This window comes from Pipra filicauda, unplaced genomic scaffold (assembly GCF_003945595.2).
Source record: "Pipra filicauda isolate LSUMZ 115617 unplaced genomic scaffold, ASM394559v2 scaffold84_size4826128_pilon, whole genome shotgun sequence".
NCBI lineage: Eukaryota > Metazoa > Chordata > Aves > Passeriformes > Pipridae > Pipra > Pipra filicauda.
In genome coordinates, this window is record NW_024105031.1 from 249,603 (window position 1) to 265,995 (window position 16,393).

Genomic DNA, 16,393 nt, shown 5'->3' on the forward strand with positions numbered 1-16,393 from the left:
AAGTGTCTTGTATATGACATTGGTAATTCCTTATCTCTGCAGGCCAGAGGATGCATCTTAAGTGTATATTTGCCTTTTTTATAGATGCATTATGCAGGTGGTTTTTAATAATCCTGCGACCACCCAATAAAGCCTCATTTTGACATCCTCCTCAGCAATTATTACTGTTGGTTATAGATGACACTGTACTGCCACAATCCATCCCATTTCTATTTTTCCAGTCTTCTTAGATTTTTCCTGTTTGACATTCCAAGTCTCCTTGATCATGGTAATGTCACCTTCATGTTATTGATACAGTTCTACACTTGTGGTTGTGTCATTATTGACAGCATTATAAAACAAGGAATTCTGTAAATCTCTGTCTACCACTCGAGTTTCTTGACTTTGGCATCATACTCTTCCAGAAAACTGATGCAAAGCAATTCCTTATAACTTCATAACAATCGTGTATCCTGCATCTGCAGAAGTAATTTATATGGGGTGTAAAAGGTGCATATTTTTGTCAAGACAGCCATAGAGGCCTGGTGAATTATATGGGTCAACAGGAAAGATTAAGTACCTTCAGCTGCTTATAAAGGGTGCAACTCAAATATAAATGCTTTCACATTAGAAATATCTGTGGGAAATTACGCAACCATTTGCTAAATAAATCCATATCCATTCAGTTATACTGGCAACATGCAAGCAAATTTTAGGCAGTTATTTAAATTCTTTCCATCAAAATACCCAAGTTTAAATATTCATTATTGCTTTGAAAGTTTTATGTTTCATCCTAAAAGGATATACCAACATAGACATTAAAATATCAGAAGGAGAGGACTCCTACAAGACTTTCAGTATCCTTCTACTAACCTTAGGTGGTTTAAAAGGATAGTCCGGTGAAAAGGTAATGTCAAGGAAGAAGACTCCACCTTCATATACAGATCCTGGAGGCCCCAGTATAGTTGACCTCCATTCATAAATGTTGTCTCCTTTGGGTCCAGCACTAAAATAGAAAACAAAAATATACTAACTACATACAATCAAGAATATACTGCATCAGTTACACTTTACTAGTAGTACCACTGGCTTTGCAATAATGCTAGAAGCTAAAATTGTGTATCACATTTATTAAGTTAGTCCCTGATAAAACATGTAACTGATGTCCTAAGCTCTGCCAGACAAGTGATATATTCAGCCAGGAAAAAGTATTAAAATCACATTATAAATTATTCAAATAAGCAGAGAAATATTCCCAACTGTCTTATCTCAAATATTTTAGTGGGCAGATATACACTATTTACAGTGCAAGGATATAGAGACTTTGCTGAGATGTCTTGTCACTGCCTTGCTTCACAAGCCATGCTATTTTCACCTTCCTCCTCATCCACCTACCTCATCAGTCAGAAGCAGTGTAATTACACATATTATACAGCACAAACTGTACTGAAGACTGAGCAGGGTACAAACAACCTTGCAGCTGCACTTGTTAAGTTACTAACCTAAGGTCTCCAGCCAACAGCACAGAAGGCTGCTTTACCCTGCAATCATTACCCTATCTTAAAAATAATATAAACAGGAAGTGGGTTAAACTCTTGGATTATGTTAATTCAAAGTCCTTGGTTAAAAACACAGTACTGAAATGATATTCAAAATGTACAAAACACAGTCCTGCATTAAACAAGAAAAATGTCTCATCCATATGGTGAATTCCTGAAAAAAAAGAAAGAAAATACTAACTAATAAAAGTTCTTGGGCATGACTCTTCTAAAAGCCAACACAGCCTCCCTTTCATACAACATAGTGCTTGTCCATACAAATACATGTTTTACTCAGGATGGCCTCTTAAGGAATATGAAGACTTCTTTACAGTTCACAGCCTGTTGATACCAGTCGCTGATACAGGAATGAATTTTAATTAGGATCAATTGGTATGGTGACCTCCAGATATCTGATTAATATTGTTCAGAGGAAGGCAGTATTGGTAGATATATCAAATAACTGATGTGGTATTGTGTTAAGGCATTTCTTGTGAAACAATTCTTGTTATGTTTGCAATAAAGATTTTCACAGCATACAGGGGTTTGTGAAATAACTCCGTGTGTAGAACAGATGAAAGCTCTTGGCTATGCTCCATGCCTCTCAATGTACCCAAGGCATACAATTATTATACGACATCATGTTCACTGTTCAACTATTCATTTTCTTCACTGAAAGTTAATAAAACCCTCTTTCACCTAAAATTCCTTGGGCTCCCTTCATTAAAACTTCTGACTGCACAGTTCCCTGCATACAACTGCATGACTTAGTACTGTGCAGTGTACTTCATTAGTCATGGTCCCTACATCAATTTTCTATAATAGCTGTTAATGCTTCTTTGCTTTCTAAACTACATTGCTTTCTCAACAAAAATGGGTTACACAGACTATAACATTATAGAATATTCATTTTCTATCAGCCATAATAACAAAACTAGCAATTGTTTTAAAGATAAAATATGGCTTTTTAAGTGTCACGACAGCAGAAGTGTTGCCGTCCATACTTCAGTGTCTATAATACATCAGGTTGCTAGCTGCCAAACAAATTTAATTTACTTAGTCCTCAGTTTGCATTAACCTTTGAATAATAAAGCACAGCTGAGACTGCTGTAAGAAACAAACCAGAGAATGAATAATTAAAAACACCTCCACTGTCTTTAGAAAGACCAATCCTGAGTCAACAGGGAAGGTTTAATTGTGACTGAACTAGGCATTAAGGGGCTAATTGAACTCTTTATAAGCCCAAACAAATGCGGTCCTACTTCAGTGGTATGGTATACAAGGTTCAGAGAAAATAAAACTCCTAAGGAAGAAAAAAAAGAATCAGGCAATTATTTCAAACAGAAGAGGCAAGCAGCAGGGGAAGTCTAAAACTTACACCAAAAAAGCCCATAATATGCAAAAGAAATCCCTTCCCATTTTCTGTAGAAAAATGTTCTAACACTTGAAAAAGCAATGACTCAGTTGATGCCAGCAGGTTAAAATGGAAGTCATATAAATGTCGATCCCAGAGAAATGGTTGGAAAAAGCACGTAACAAAGCTAGCCCTGTCTCTTTTAGACCTTATTTAGCCAGGAGGAGATGGCTGGGCCCTTTTTGGGCTTGAGTAAGGCTCAGTTTTTTTGATTGGAACTCTCTCTGATAGTGGCATTTTCATACTGTATATTATTTTTATTTGTTTTGCCTATTTATTTAATTGCATTAACATTTGAAATGAGCAATCGTTAATTAGAATAGTTGGAAAATGCTCCATCTGCCAGTTGAACTGTTTCGGCACGTCCAGCTACAAGCCCCGCCTGATCACATTCTGAGGATGCTGATTAACATTAATTGAAGGTTTTCTTTGCAAATGAGAAATGAAGCTTTATTAAGTATTATTATTAATTTGAAGAATAGCTTAAATTGTATGGAGTGTGGGAAGACTGCTGTTATTGACACTGCCTGTTAGAGTGCTTGCTGGCAGCAAGGCTGTTCAGCCAATGTAAAATCCCGACCCGTGTGTGCAGGCAACAGCTGGTATTAAGGGCAACAGCATGCACAAGCATAACATTTTTTTCACTTGTGCATTAATAATACAAAAAGTTTGACAGGTGTATTATCTTTGTTTTCTTTCTTTCCTAATTGTTAAGCCTTTTATTTACCCATGTTACTGGCAACCAGAACGACGACTCATCAGGCTTCACCAGAGAAAATTCCCATATGTGCAAGACCTCAGCCAGAGTCTTATTCTATAAGGTTTAAAATGCAAGAGGATTTAATTAGCCTTCTCTCTTCATGGATATCTGCCCGACACACTGAAGCCCAAATGTTTTATATTCAGTATGATTTATATTCCAGCTCTACTAAAGTTACTGGCAACCAAACCACAGATCTCAAAGAAAGCAAACCAAACAGCTCAGTGCCTGAAGTTCTGTTATCTTTGGAAGGACAGATTCAGATGTGCACCCACTTGGTAAAGGGCAGACTAAATCTGTCTTGAACTCAACTGACCCAGGACCAGTACAAACACGCTGCTTGCGACAAACCTACTACTACAGCCATAGGTTCTCTTCAGGGAGAAATAACGGTGGCTGTGGCAGCTACAGGTGGAAGTGGCTGAACTATAAGGATGGTTAGAGGAGGACAAGTCTGCTGTTAGACCAGCAGTTCAGTCTCCCAGTGTGAGCCCTGATGCTGACACCCCAACAACTCAGCAGGATGGGGTAATCAAGGAACCAGCAAAAAAGCTGCAGTGTGACTCTGGAGCTGGTGATCCCCACCTTTCCAGTGTTATCTCCCAGGCAGAATATGTAGCACAGGACCGAGGAGGTGCAGCTGAGCATAAAGCCCCTGGAGACTTGAAGTTATCAATGGCTTGTCATTATTCCCTTGTAGCTGATGAGACACGTCACAGAATACTGTATTTTACCCACTGGAGGGAGGCTTTGCTTACCGGAAAAGCTGGAGTGGGAGGATATGTAGCCAGTTTTCTTCCAGAATGACATCAATATGGGTGTATGAAATTCAGGACAAAAGAGTCAGCACATGTAAACTTGATTTCACTCTCCCTTGCTTCTCCTATATTTTAGTTCTGACATTGTTTCCCACATACATACTTGTGGGTGAAATGTATGGGCATCAGTTACAGTTACTAGCACAATACTTTAAATGCTACTAGAATGCAATAATTTTGCTTTAAAGTATGCTTATTGCACTGAGTATTCTCTATTCCCTCGGTATGTTTTAGGCAGGCAGCCACTTGAAAGTACTACTGCTAAAACCTGCTTGTCCAGTGCAATGCATTATAAACACCAAGATTTCCCTGCATTTAGAACATTCTAAAATATGAAAACAATAGCATCTATTAGATATACCAGATGAAAATCTATCTGGAGAAGTTATCAAAGTACAGTTGGATCTTTTAGCTGTCATTCGTATACAAATTTACTCAATTTGCAGAGAATAACGTGAAAAATTAAAAATACAGAAGGTCAAAAAAAAAAGAAGAGTATCTCCCTTGTTTATTAGGTAGTCATATGGAATAGATTAGTCAAAACAATGTTATCATTTTCTAGTCTAACTCATATTTCTTGATGAGGGGTCACGTGCTTTCCCAGTGTCAGTAACTGGAGGTAGCATAAACTCATAGTGTGTTTCTGGTGAGGTGGAAAACGAGGACTAGTTCAGTGCCTTCCATTCTTGGTCTCTGAATCTTGCTAGTATACTCTATTAAAGTAGATATTCTTTAACACAAGGGAAAGGCAAGCCTGTAGCACAAAACAAGTAGGAAAATGAATTGTAACTTAAATTGCCTTCTAGATTTGACACATTAACAGTGCATGGGGGGGAAGTGATCAGGCCAAATAAAATAGGAAAGCAGATGGTTGGGAGGCCTTCCCACTCCTCAGGACTCAGAAAGAAATTGAAAGATTCTTCTGGAATGTGTGAGTTTAAGTTCATTTTTATCCTCCTCCTTTATAACAAGGAAGAATAAAGCAGAACCAGGATATTATACTAATTTCCATGAACTCACTTTCCATGGCACTGTCTATGGCATTTCATTCCTCTTATTGCATTATCTAATATGAATGGTCCTAGCACACAGAAACACATCAGAAACGGGTTTCCCCTGCCCTATGAGCAGTCCATGGAGAATGCAGTCCCTCTCAAGTGTCTTTGGTAAGATATGACAGCAGAAAGAAGAGGGATACAAGGCTCTTCCTCTTCCTTTTTTTACACAGAGTGTTGACTTTAATGCTTAAGAGATTTCCCTCTCAGGAGAAAGGCTTACTACAGAACGATCTCCATTTCTAAATATTACAACACAGTTTCTTGCAGTTGCATTTCTTGCACATCTAACAGTTATGCAGGAGCAGATCCTGCCTCTAGCTGCCTTCTGTGAATGCTTCTGGGAAGCCACTCACCCAGAGGGCAAAGTGGATACAAAAGTATTGAAGATTGGCAAAATAATTTAAGCACACGGCTGGTGAGGGAAGAAGATGGATGTGACAAACCAGAAGACTCAGTTTTAAGTGAGACACATCTCTTGAGAAGTTCATACGAAACCTCATTAAAATAAACCCAGTATACCTTCTGCTCTCTGCTCTGAACACTGTGCCAATACTGAAATTGGTTCTAAACAAAAGTGCTGCTTTGTCTGCACCACAGCTCCACAGGCTGCACCACAGGCTGACCCTGTGCTTGGGGACAGCCAGGAGACTAGCAGGGGGCAGTGCTGGGAAAGTGGTTGCTGGATAATCTCAATCTGTGAAGAGGTAAACCAGAAGCAGCTATGCTGATGCTAACATCACCAGGTGACTCAGACCCACCTGCGTATCCAGCTCAGCCCTATTCAACAAGAGGAAAAACCAGCGCCATTGAGAAGCAGTGGCATCACACCCCCATGAGCCACTGCTGTGAGTCTTTGGCTTTGGAATGGACACAGACAGTGCCAGCAGCACAGGTAATCTGCTGAATTTCTTCTGCTCCTGTCCCAGTATTCTCTCTCCATTCTGGAAGCCCACCTCTCAATCTTTATTACTCCCTTGTTACTGACAATTATTCTTTGTAGAATATATATTTTCTAATTCTGCTTTAGGGCGGTTTCTCTCCCACCCTCTCTCTGTTTGGTGACAATTCATTGCTCCATTATAGTGGATCCTTCCTCACTTCAGGTACATGCAGATCCCACTCTTCCTAACATCCCCCCTCTTTTTCTCTCATCAACAGCCATCAACACATCGTGCTATTTTTCATCTTTCTTCAGAAATAAGGATGGAGTGAAAAATGGTACAGAGGGATTTCATTACAGTACAGTAATTTTGTTTCCTTCCTTCCCTGTTGCCCTTCTTCTGAGGTGTAGAAAAGGAAGAGCAAGCAGAGCGACGGCTGCAGCAACAGTGGCATAGGGAAGGGAAAAGGAGTCACAGCTGCCTACCCAGATGCTACAGTGATATCAGGAGGTACTTTTGTAATTGTATGTAATAAACAGTTGCCACAGCAGCCAAAAGAATACACTTCTACAAAACAAAAACAAAGAGACAGCAGCAAGCACTGAGACTGCCTGTGGCAGTGGGCACTGTTGTATTGGTTAATAACACCTCCACTATGAATAAAATTAGCAGGCTAGTCTCCAAGCAGTAAAATAAAAGTACAATTAAAGAAACAAACCCTTTCAGAATTAGAGATAAGTGCTTACTTTGGTTATAACATTGATGACTTAAACTCTCCTCAAGAAATAAACTCTCCCCAAATTTGTACTTTTGGAATGCATAATCTAATCTTCATTTCATTTTTTTCCTAAAAATCTGCTGAAAACCTCCCAAAATCTTCCTTTTTTATTTTTAAAAAAAGGTATTGCCATCTCAGCTACTTCATCTAGATAGTGTCATTTTTAAAATGCTGGAAGGTGCTCATGGTTCTTACTAGTCATAATCTAGAACAAACACAGAAATTTTTCAGCATTAAATTTGAGGCCCAGGAGATCTGAATCACTCTAAGTAAATTAATAATATATATTTACATTTTAAAAGAATTGTTAATTTTACTTTAACTAGACTCAATAGACGATGAAAAAGCTTGTCTTTCCATGACCTAACACTCAAATTTGGGTCTATGCTAGATCCAGTATTTTTGGTCACCCTATAACATAAATGGGAATTTGCGTCTTACGCATGTTGGAATATCGACATAATTAGATGAGGTAAGCATGATTTTTGAGTAGGTATCTTTTCTTTGATTTAATTATTCATAACAGAAACTGAGGTTGAAGTGACTGGGCCACTTGTCACTCAGAAAGGCTTTGGCAGAGAGAGACACATCAGACAAATCCCTTACATCACTCAGTTTCCATTACAGCGAGAGAATTCAATTGAAAAAATTGGATCAGACTTTCTTCCAGTTCCTCCCATTTTCTCATTGAGACCACCTTTCCATAGGAAACTTCTTTTAACAAAAGTACTTTTAGGCAAGCAGTAAGGGAAGGAGGATATTAAGACATTTTTCTAATTCATGCTACAATTCCTTCCAAGTGGTTATATCCTGCTCTTATTAAGTGCTTTTTATTGAAGCCAGTTACCATTTTCATCTACACTTTGGAATCAATATGTTTGTGGTATACATGACTGGAAGAACATCTAGGAAAACTGATCCCAATGAGCTGCCAAAGGAGTAGTAATGTATTATGAGATAATGCTAGATATTGCTTTTTATGCTTATTGAGAGCACTGGAATTCAGTACATTATAGCACTTTTTAAATGCGAATTTTCTCTAGTTTTAGCAAGATATTTCTAGAGGTCCATTTATCATCCAAAGCGATATGCTGTTTAACTTCAGGGCTTCCTGCCTCTTTCTTTCTTGAAACAAACCCTCAGCACACCAGGTCAGTGTGCCGGAAGTCTGTACGAGGCAAATCCTTTTTTATAGAGATAAACTTTCTCTGCCCTCCTGTCACTGGAACCATTAAAAATTACTGGCTGAAGCCGTGTTGTGTTTAAAATTAATAAGTTTGGGCCACAGTATTAATAACAAATAGATTGAGACTAAAGTATCAGTTGATTTTGTTATTCACTTCTAAATAATACTGCTAAAAATTATTAAAAGTATCCTTATTCAAGAGTAATCTGATGCTTTTATCCTCCAAAGTCCTGTCTTCAGAGCATTCCTGAGATAGAAACCATCATGAAGAGAACTGCTTCTTAATGCACAAAATAGTTATTTATATTATAGTATCTACAGCAATTTATTCACTGCAAACACCATTACACAGTGTATGATCACAGCATGCTGAGTATTCACAATGAGATTTTAAAAATGGCAATTTTGTTAAGTATTCTCCACTTTGTTCAGCTGAACAAAATTACATAAAACCCTTCACAGAAGACTTGCCTTGCTCAGAGTAGGAAACAATTGCTTGCCTCCTATTACACATCTACAGGCTCAATTCCCTTTTGCTACATCTTTTGTTTCTTTTTCTTTTAGAGTAATAACAGCAACTGAAGTTCCAGCTCTTTTAAAACACCAGAAATGGACTGTATAGTTTAAAAAAGATAAAAATATTTTTCAGCCTGATTAGCCTCTACGGAAAATTATATCAAGCATGATTTGTAGCCCTATGTTAGCAAAAGAGAAAAACACAAGTAACGAGGAATGGAAGACACTACAGAAGAATGGACAGGTTCTGTCCTGGGACCTTCTAACATGACCTCCAACCTTGCAACTTGCCAAGTGATATTATTTCCATATTACTCCTTATTTGCTTTTCCTTGAGTTTTTTTCTTTCCCAGGATTGTCATTTATTTTTCAAAATGTAACTACTTTTAATTTCACAACACTTCCCTTTACCCACAACAGCTACAATTTACCATTATCTCTTCTCTAAGTTAAATGTAATACATGACATGGAACAGTGGGATGGCACCACCAGGCACTGTGTTTTTAAATTTTAAATCTAATTTAAAGGGATAAGGTGACTAAGTGCAGACAGATAACACAAAAACCCCAGAGCAGCTAGAAGATTTAAGAGGTGTAGTAGGGAAGAAAGCATTCTTTAAAGCAGCATTGACTTTTTAGTTTCTGTGGAAACCTTAGAGGCAATGCAGGACAGAGAGGTAGACAGGACTAAAGCAGACCAGCTCAAACATAATAGAAAGACATGAATGGGTGGAATATACTGAAAGCTTTGGATTTCAAATGCATTTGATATGTTGATTTGATCACTTATAAAAAAATGATAGCAAATTTTTGCTCTTTATCAGAAATGATGAAAAATGACCAAAAAGTCACACGCAATGTATTAGTGATGAATGGATCAACTGAACTTCAACTAAGGTCTCTTTCACTTTGAGACGATGGACTGCTGATTTCATGTAAGAAATTTTTTTAAGTCTCATCCAAAAAAGACCTCTACAGTATCTCACTTTTAAAAATATTAGTGTAAAGATATTCTGCTGTAATCAGTCATTTCAGTAACTGATAAGGATTTATACAGGATTATTTCTAATATACATATACCCATATTTTCTGACTATTACGAATGCAGCAAGCAAGGCTTTCCTCAGAAAGCTGGTTTTCTCTATAACCACTAGCCATTGAATCTTTCCCCTACTTGGAAATAATTTATCCAACGGCCTCTAAAGAAGTTTAATTTGTTCAAGACTGTAATCTTTAACAGTCCTGTCTATAGGCAATTGTGTAAATAAGAGCCTAGAAATTTTGAAACCTTATGCAACAAGATAATTTTCTGTTTTTTTTTTCGGAAGGGGCCTGATTCTGAGATTTCCTTTTGTGACATTCTAGAGACTTTAGTTTTTACACATACACCGCTTCTAAAACCGTCCCAAAATGTTAATAAGAAAAAGCAATGAGAAGCAAATTTAAAGAAGTTAGTATTTATGGTTTATCTCAAACATACAATACAGCTGTGTAACCAACAAGTCTGCTCGTGTCCATCTTGTAAACATAAGAACAGGCTTAAATACAGATCCCCCATTTCAGTGGGAGATTCACACATGCCTACACGTGAAATGCTTGCTTACACAAGGAAATAACTCTGTATTATGGTACAGATTAACTAACATGATCTTAAACACATTATAAAACAAGTCATTTCCTCCTGAGTAAACAAGCCTATAAAGCTAACAGGCACAGAAAAAGGAAATTTGATTCTGAAATCCATATACTTCAAAAGCAGATTCCTTTTATTTAGTCAATTTAGTTAAGAGGCTGTCTTATTTCTCCAGATCTCTGGTAAACAGAAGAAAACACACTTGGAAATTGCTGGCAAATGGACACATTTTCACCACTTTTTTTCTTCATTTGAAATGAAATACGGAGACCAGCCATAGCTCCAAAGTGAAAGAAACCTTAAAATGTCTCGACTCTTGGTTGACATTGATTGCCCCACTGCAACCCACGCTCTGACTTGTCAGAAGAAGCCACCATTTACAGGCAATTTTCTTTGCAGTGTCTGTGGATTGAACTCTTTACACCACTTGACTGACTAGTCAAAATGAATGGGGACATGGCAGATTCTTGTGGAGTGTTTATGTGAGACTGGGATCCAATAACACAGCTTCTTTCTAATTCAGCAGAATATTGTTTAGACTTTTTAATGTCTTTAATGGGATTTATCTGGATACATGACGAGGTAAACAGAAAATAAAATATAAAGGAATTTCTTGTTTTTCTATCAGCATAATTTTCTCCAAGGATCTTTTGGGAGAGTCTCTGAGGCTAAGGTTAGGAAGGGGCTTATGTAGGAATGAGCTTTCTGTTTCGAGGTGGCTGGAATCCTCTCAAAATCAAACCTGGAATTAACAAATGAACTTGCTACCACAGGTCCAGAAAATGGTTATGCCACAGACTTCACTATAAGAACAGGATTGTTCCAATGTGTTTTTCACCTTACATGGGACAACTGAGGCTACATTGTTCTCAGTACACATACCCACACACCTCCACGGTGCTCCCTGGATCAGAACTTCTGATTAGAAAACTATTCCCTATAAATGGCTTTGTTTCATCCCTTCCCGTATTCAGAAGCATTAGGATTGAAAGATGAAAAGTGGTCCTGGGAAAGTTGATGGCAAAACTGGTCTAAGAAAAGGAGGCTTGTTTGCCATATAAAAGCCATAATGAAAGGGGATGGCTGGAAGGAGAAGTCTACTGCCTTTGTTCTCAGGATAGGAAGGCAAACAGCTTGTGTGCAGGTACCTGCTGGTGAAAGCAGTCTTCACCTTAGGGCTGGAGCTGAGGAACGCGAGTCTCCGTAAAACTCCTCTTAAAGTTTCAGGTAACGCTTTCACTGCTGTAGACATCACACATGATCTACTCTAGAAATGATGCCTTGTCTAAAGAAGAATCAACATGTCTAATCAGCAAGAGAGAATCAGTATTCTAATCTGTAAGTCATAATCAGTGACTCTGTCATAGAGGAATTAAACTTCACATATGTAAGACTTGGGGTTTTTTTATAACCACTGCATATGTTCCCTACATAAAGATAAAATACCAACACAACAGTTGAAATTGCCATTATAATTTCCTTGGCAACAACATCTTGGAATCCTTAGTCATACAGGTGTTTTTTGCATGATAAAAATTACTTTTGTGTTCATTTCTTTCCCATTTTCAGTTCCATCTCATCTCTTTAGTTCACCTGCCAGTGATACCTTCTCTCATCATACTTTATTTACTCATAATATTACTGGTAGTCTGCACTAAGTGACAAACAGCTGGTCTTTGAGACAGAGCTACCACCATGAGGAGAACCCCAGAACACTACACTAGTCATGCTGAAATTCACAATGAAAAATTAACATGTAGCTTAACCTATGAACACTAGAGTTATATTACTTATCTTTATAATACACTACTGATTATCTTTATTATCCTAATCATGCTTGCTTAAATCTTGTTTATTCAATGCAAACAGCTGGAGCAAATGGCTATCAGTTACAGAGGTGTTCATCTTGTAGTCTCTGTTTCAGCCCTAGCCTAGATGGCTTCTATCCAAATTGTTCGTACTTGGAGAGTCTTTGGTGGTCTGCATCTAATAAACAGGTTTTTTACAAATCCATCTCTTAGCAGACAAATGTGCAAGTTGTAAGAATATCACTGATAATTACAGCCTTGCTGGCAATGGATGAAGGAGGAAATACTCTTTGGCTGCATGCGCTAGGTCTCGGTTGAGGCCCTGAGAATGCCATGGGAACAGGTGCCAGGCAGCTGCCTGTCTTTACTGATTAGTCACACGTTAATTAGGGTTGTATCCGTTCTAATCGCTGTAACTAGCTATCAGTTAGCACTCTTCACAGACATCATACCTGGTGTAACAGTTTTAACAGAAAAATGTCCCACTCTTTCTTTTCTAAGGAAAACGGAAGGTGTGCTGGAGACATTTCAAGACTATTACTGTTTAAATAACTTGAATATGATCAAAGTCAGCAGTGGCTCACCTGTACTGTACCTGTGATAATACAGTAGAAACCTATCTGCCTGAGAAAGACTTAAAACTTACCACTTTATGTATTAAGAGGAAGAAGCTTTCCTCTGTCGGATCATATTGAATCACAACAGTGCGCATATGTATTCTCGTCACAGTTTCTGCACTTTTACTGGTTTTGAGGCCTTCAAAATAATCTTTTTTAAAATTAATGTACTTGCCAATTGTATATTCTGGAAGGGAGAGCAGCTGTTTCCTCACAACTGTATGCATAGCCTTTTGAAGAAAATTTTGTTTATTAATAGTAATCTGTTTTTCATAGCTTCGCAATTTCTTAGATAATAGGGTAAAACACAATCTTCCTTTCATGTTCTCTGCATACTGAAGAGACAGATGCAATTGCAAGAGACTACTTATGCTGAGGGCAAAACTTAGTACTGCTTAATGTGACTTAATGACTAAAAAATGTGTATCATTTATAGATGACATCTAGTACTCAGCCAAGATATTATTATGGTCAATGAGTACTCCTCCCTGCTGGTCAGTAAAAGGATTTGGAATTAAATCCGTTTTTATTTTACTTGTTCAAGTAGACGCACTGAAAGCAACTGAGCTACCCACATGAGTAATGCAAATGGGATTTAGTCTTTATTCTCAATCTTTTTCTAAACAGAAGCTCACATATAACAATACAGATATTAACTTGAAATACAGAACTGGGAGAGAGGGAAAAAAACTCAGGACTGAAGAAAGGCTATTTTGCAGCTGTATAGACATGTAAACACCTCCAGGAACTTTGCTTATTAAGGCCAGCTACTTTCAGCTATCACTCCACCGCCTGTGACAATCTTTGAATGAAAGCATTTCTTTCTCCCCCAGGCAACACTATCAAGTAAGTGCGGTTACTTCAAAATACAAAAATGCTGTATTTAAAGCTAAATGTATAGTATATGGAGGACTGGAGCTGTGCTCTGGAGAGCACCGCTCCCCCCACCTGAAGGCACTCAGGTACACAAACAAACATCCCTATAAAATGTGGTAAATGTGACAGGGAAAATGTCAGAATACAAAAATTTCCTGTAGATTTTAACTCATATCAAGACACAGTCTTGTGTAACAGATACCACAGGGTTCACAGCTGATCTTGAATAACCTCGAGACACGATGTACACAACAAAGTAGTCAACTCAGCAGTGTTTAATACAGAAGCACTCTTTCCCTTATGGAATACGTTATTTAGCTTTTCCTAATGATACTGAATTGATTTAGATTTTTTTTACCAAACTAGGTGTATTCGACCCCAACGCAGAGAAGCTGTGGGTGACACACAACTTTCCTGGGAAACAAGGTTCAGTCCTGTGCACTCAAGAGTTGATCTGGGGTTCAATATTGCCAGGGACAAAACTCTCACTGACTTCAGTACATTGAAATGCACAAAAGAGAGCGCTTAGGAGCCACTTGTAAGCACATGAAATGCACATCCTGTTGTGCCTGCAATTTTAAAATCACCTATTTTTAGTGAGTCTTGTTAAAAAAAGTCTTGTGTGTGTAACTGACCTCCTTGAAAATGTTTTCAGTTTATCATGTTAGGAAAAATATTTTAAAACTGTAACCTCGGATGATCAAAAACCCCCCACCCCAAACCTTCAAAATCCAAAAGCAGCATATGGTGGTGTAGTCCTTGAAACCACCAAGCTTTGATCAAGGTTTTTCTGCTACAGCAATATTTCAGAATCACACAAAAATATGAACCAAACTTGTTGGTTGACTTCCACACCTATCACTTCTGAGGGAGTCTGAGTTCATGCAGAACAATTTAAATACAATTTCTCTAACATTTGGAACTGAAATGTCTGTTCCTGTGTGAAATAAGAGAACACAGTAATTTGGGAAGTCTATTAACTTGCTTGACAAAACTAGATGTATTACAGTTTTGGCATATTTTCCTTCATAAGCTAGTATTTCCTATTTAAAGAATATTTCTATTTTCATTTGCATTTTTACACCTATTCTCAGGTAATTTTATCACTAATAGGGATTATTGTTGGGTTCAGGACTCAAATGTAAAAAAGAAGTTAAACACTTCTACATTGATGCTTTCTCTGTAGAGGTAAAAGGTCAAACTGAGTAGCATTAGATGGGAGAAAATGAATTAGTAAACTGAAGGAAAGATAATCAGTCTGCTTTCAAAGTTAAGTTTCTGTTCTTTATTGTAGTGAGCTTTTTTTTTCCTTTTTTTTTTAACTTCTAAGGGTATTCCAATCCCACACTCCATCTTGCTGCACCATCACAGTAGAAATTACACAAATAGAAAAAATGTCTAGAAGTCATACTGCCTTTCAGAAACCCACCCCTGCCCCTCAGCCTATCCCACTGAAAAAATCTGGAGCAAAGAAATACCCTTTTTGTTGAAAATCAGGAAACGGAGGTTCTGGCAAACTGACAAGTAAAGTAAATTTATCTTCTTCAAAATCACGACTGTGTGAGTAAGAGGTGTTCGCGAATGTGAGCAGCCAGCTGCCTCCCTGTAAATACTGTGTTTAAATACAGAATCATAATATTTACACACACAGCATGTCCTTCAAAATCTCTCTGCCATTGTCTAGAGGTTTTTGTGGTAAACAAACCAGCATAAACAGTGGGTAGTAAAAGTGGTTTAAAAATAATTTTATTTTTCATAAATAAAGCCGTATTAGCAACAGCTACTACTCTTATGTTGAGACTGCTGTCTTATTTCATTCCTTACTGTAACTTCATAAAACCAATAAATACATTTTACTTCATAAATTGAGAGAAACCTGCAAATATCAACTTTTTCTCACTTTGCAAGCTTTGGAGAATTTATCTAAAACATCCATACACCTTATTGTATAAATAATTTAATGTCTGATCTTTCATTTATTTAAAGAAAAATGATAGGAGAGATTTTATGTAAATTAGGTGGCTGATCTTTCATTTATTTAAAGAAAAATGACAGGAGAGATTTTATGTAAATTAGATGGCAGTGCCACAAATACAATTTAAATTTTTGTTTATCAACTTACGGAAATTAGGATTCTCCAATAACGTTATTTTAAATTTGTATATTGACATACCTCCAAAAAATCAGACACTTCTTTTCATCCCTTTTCATGTCTGTTTTCCTATAATAGCCTCAAGTATTTTTCACTTGTCAGCTATGAAACATTATAGTTATTCATTACATATGACATCGGCATACTTGTTATTGCTACCTAGTGTACATTTCAATACCAAAATACATTTCTCAGTTTAATACACTACTAATGAATCAAATAAAATTCAAGTGGTTTGGGGCTCCAACTGACATTTTAACTTATTACCCCTATAATCACATCATGAGCAGAAGTGGCTTAATACTTTTTACTCCATGTTCAGGCAGTTGCAGTGAAACTCACCATAATATTCTTGCTCTGTGGTTTATCATTTCTCCCA

At 37.4% G+C, this 16,393-nt stretch overlaps 1 protein-coding gene across 2 annotated transcripts in view; it reads right to left on the reverse strand.

Moving 5' to 3' along the window:
- The window catches only part of LOC114000521 (ubiquitin-conjugating enzyme E2 E2), a 207,612-nt gene that overhangs the window by 38,041 nt on the left and 153,178 nt on the right, over nt 1-16,393 (reverse strand). For both annotated transcript variants that reach the window (XM_027744892.2, XM_027744891.2), the window contains exon 4: nt 853-985. In XM_027744892.2, coding sequence (XP_027600693.1) covers nt 853-985 — 133 coding nt within the window. The remainder of the gene's footprint in view (nt 1-852; nt 986-16,393) is intronic.